This window comes from Piliocolobus tephrosceles, chromosome 14, assembly GCF_002776525.5.
Source record: "Piliocolobus tephrosceles isolate RC106 chromosome 14, ASM277652v3, whole genome shotgun sequence".
In the NCBI taxonomy this organism is placed as follows: Eukaryota; Metazoa; Chordata; class Mammalia; order Primates; family Cercopithecidae; genus Piliocolobus; species Piliocolobus tephrosceles.
Window position 1 is genome coordinate 1,867,218 of NC_045447.1, and position 3,753 is coordinate 1,870,970.

General features: G+C 55.5%; 1 protein-coding gene across 11 annotated transcripts in view; it reads left to right on the forward strand.

Annotated features, from left to right (window-relative positions):
- SEC16A (SEC16 homolog A, endoplasmic reticulum export factor) overlaps positions 1-2,003 on the forward strand; it is a 43,518-nt gene extending 41,515 nt beyond the window's left edge. For all 11 annotated transcript variants that reach the window (XM_026457488.1, XM_026457489.2, XM_026457490.2 and 8 more), the window contains one exon: positions 1,497-2,003. In XM_026457488.1, coding sequence (XP_026313273.1) covers positions 1,497-1,565 — 69 coding nt within the window. In that variant the 3' untranslated portion in view covers positions 1,566-2,003. The remainder of the gene's footprint in view (positions 1-1,496) is intronic.
- The last annotated feature ends 1,750 nt before the right edge of the window (positions 2,004-3,753 follow it).

A 3,753-nucleotide genomic window follows, 5' to 3' on the forward strand; every position in this document is an offset into this window, starting at 1 on the left:
GGCCCTCGGCGCTCCCGTGTGGGGCTGTGTGGACACCAGGCCCTCGGTGCTCCCGTGTGGGGCTGTGTGGACACCAGGCCCTCCGTGCTCCTGCATTCGCTTTGCCTTTTCCTAGGTTGCAGTTTGTAAAATGTGCTTGGCTTTCTACTTGTGTATCCCTCATTCAGCCCCCAGCTCTGCCATGTCTGCTATTCTGTCCTCCTGGAGCCCGTGGTCTCTGAGCCAAGTGTGTTCTCTCCTCCCTTGGCCTGGGCACCCGAGTCTCCCCGGAGTGGGTCCCGCAGCTTTGGAATCCTATGTTGCTGCCTTTCTTAGTTACTCCGTTTGTCTTGGTGACACACATCCTCCAGTAGCTCTTGCTTTTTTTGTATGTTTTTTATTTGTTTTTCCTAGAAGCTTCTTGACAGAAAGATCCCGGGGTGACTTGGGAGAAGCCTTTCATGTCTGGAGCCGCCTTTCTTCTTCGGCCTATCTGGCTGGCTGGCTGGTAAAATTGTTGGGCCAAAGTTGCTTTCTTCAGAACTGCAAGTGGCCTTAGGTTTCCTGGTGCCTGTGGTTGCTGAGATTCCAGGTCCATTCTGCCTGCAGCCCCTTTGGGGGTCCTGTTTCCCTGGGACCTGCAGGGCCTCACCCTCAGCCCCCTTGGGCCTGAATGCATGCCCTTCAGCTGGGGAGTGTTCTAGAATGTTTTCTGCGGTTTCCCTCCCTCAGCCTCGTCTCTCCTCCCCTGTCCTTTGCCTGTGGAGTATAGACTGGCTGTCAGTGGAGGGGAGCCAAGCGGGGGCCGAGGTCTGGGGCATCTTCGGATTCAGCCCCATTGTCACCCCAGCCTGCCCTCACGGCCTCACAAACTCCGCACGGCCTCACACACTCTTGACTGCAGGCTTCCTGGGCTGGGGCCCAGCATTCCTGCCCTGGTCCTCTACAAACGAGGCCGAGGCTCCCAGGACCACTCCCCACAGCTGCCCCCTGGCTGTCACCTGCTTTTCGGCATCCAGACTAGTCGGTTTTGGTGGTGTCCTGCTTCCTTTGCCATGTAGTTAGTACCTTTACACAAATTCCTTGGCTTTCCCCTCCATGAGGCTTTGCGAGGGAGTAAGAACGGATGCCTGCATTGGCCGGCTGTCTGCACCTGGGGTCCCCGCGTCCCCTGCAGTGGCCAGGCATGGCCACCACTCCTCCCGGGACTCCGGACAGCCAGGCTGGCTCTGCAGAGCAGCTCTGGGTCTCATGGCCCTGACGAAACCGCAGCACCTCCGGGCGACCCTCACAGTAAACACTGATGGTTAAGGACTCGGTGCTTTCAAGGGAGCTCAGGACTTGGCACTGACTTGTCGGTTTCCAGAGGCTTTTAGGAACAAAAACGAAGCCTTCAGCTTGTCGGTGCCAATGGCCCATGCAGTTCATTATGTGGACCAGCCCCTGCCACGCTGCACCCAGGCACTGCCCACCCTGGGGGTAGGCATGCAGAGGTCATGCTGTTGATTTTGTTCCAGGCCTGCGCCACCTCCGGGAGCTCAAGGCTAGGGAGAATTGACCAGAGGAAGCACCTGGTGCCGAACTAGGCTTGTCCTGCTGTGAACTTGCACTTGGAGCCCTGACGCTGCTGTTCTCCCTGAAGAACCTGACCGACCGCCACGATCTCCGTCCCGCCCCCAGGGAGACACAGCAGTGACTCAGAGCTGGTCCCATGCTGCGCATCCCTCCTCACCTCCCATTGTAATGAATTATTTTGAAAATTAATTCCACCATCCTTTCAGATACTGGATGGAAAGACTGAATCTTTGACTCAGAATTGTTTGCCGAAAAGAATGATGTGACTTTCTTAGTCATTTAGGATGATTTAAGGATGTAGTATTCCTGGTCATTTAAGAATGTTCAGGGCCGGGCGCAGTGGCTCAAGCCTGTAATCCCAGCACTTTGGGAGGCCGAGACGGGCGGATCACGAGGTCAGGAGATCAAGACCATCCTGGCTAACGCGGTGAAACCCCGTCTCTACTAAAAAATGCAAAAAACTAGCCGGGCGAGGTGGCGGGCACCTGTAGTCCCAGCTACTCGGGAGGCTGAGGCAGGAGAATGGCGTAAACCTGGGAGGCGGAGCTTGCAGTGAGCTCAGATCCGGCCACTGCACTCCAGCCTGGGCGACAGAGCGAAATTCCGTCTCAAAAAAAAAAAAGAATGTTCATTCAGCTGGAGCTGTCTCTGCCACAGGAGAGCCACACGGTCGGTAGCAACCAGGGCCTCTCCAAGCCCAGCTGTGAGCCACTGCCCAGTGAGTCCCGCACTTCCTTTAAGGTGCTGGGAGCAAAGAGTGACTGTCTGAGGCAGACCCCGACCCCTGCTCTGCAGCGTCTGGGCCCTCGCCGTGTTTGAACCTGGCTGAATGAGTGGAGGTCACTGTGTTCTCAGTCAGCGTCTCCGAGGAGCCTCGGGGTTCCTTCGGCATTCGTTCAGTTTTTGAGAGAGGCCCTAGTTACTGAAGTGAATTTCTTTCCCGTAACAAAGACGTTTCCAGCCTCACTTTACTCTCTGTGGCCTGATGAGGACCATGGGTGATTTTGTGCACCCAAAGCACCGGCAACTGCCCACCGTGTGGCCCAGTCACTGGGAAGGAGCCCCAGAGAGCCGGCCGGCTGACACAATGGCTCAGGGTGGTCATCCAGGGTGAAAACCGACGGTGTGATGTTTGCTTTGGGCTTCATTTTGCGTGTAGGAGCATGGTTAGACCCATTGTGAAGGGGCCTGGATGCAGTTCTCTAAAAGGCTGCACTTTCCGTGAGCACTTTTCCTGGTGCAATCCACGTGACCCACTTTCTCACCTGGGGGACATTGGTTCAGGGGTTGGTGACATCTTGGGGAGAGTATCTTAACACAGTTTCTTGACAGCTGCTCTGGAACTTATTTCTGCCCCGAGTTTTGCCACACTGAGACTTTGAGTAGCTCCTGGTGGACTCAGCCCTGTTGAACTCAGAGAGGGGCCTCCTCTCACTGATGCAAAGCTTTAAGGCTTCTCTGACTGTTCTGAAAACTCTTCGTATTCTTGTCAAGTCTAAAGAGACCGAAGAAAAGATTTAAATACTAATAAAAATCAGTAGATAATTTCTGTAGGTTCTGCTGGGGAAACATAAACTGGTGTTTTAAATTTAAGTATAGAAATTGTAGAATGTGGAGTTAGCACAGGCCCTTCCTGACTTTCTGTTTCACTTGATCATTTAGCCCAGACCACCCAGGATGTTTTCCAAAATGTTTCACAGGCGTGTCCCGCTGGATCCATTTGTCCTTGTCACTTGGAGAAAGGCCAGTCCCTGTGACGGGACAGCCCTCTCTGTTCCTTGGTCAGCTACTGTGATTCCTGGGACCTCTTCCGGTCGGCCCTGCCCGCTGTTCTGGGGTCGACTGCCACGACTTTTGATTCAAGAAGCTTCCTCCAGGCGGGAGCGGCTATTTTTCCTAAATAAGAATTGTTACATTGCAAATTGTTGAATAAAATATTTTGCGCTCCTTCAAGCACCTTCACTTGTAGTTCCCTTTGGTTTGTTGGAAGCGAGTGAGTGCAGGTGTGGGCAGCCTCGGCACTCGCCTGGCCCGCGCCCAAGTCCTCTCTGGGGACTTGCACCTGCCCTCGCTGGGACCTGCCGGGCTGCGGGGCTGCTGGGCGGGGAGGGGCGTGGGAGAGCCGTCCTGGCCCGGTGCAGCGCACTCCTCCGGCCGCCAGGGGCCGCTGCGGGCGGGGCCGGGGCGCGGGGCGGGGAC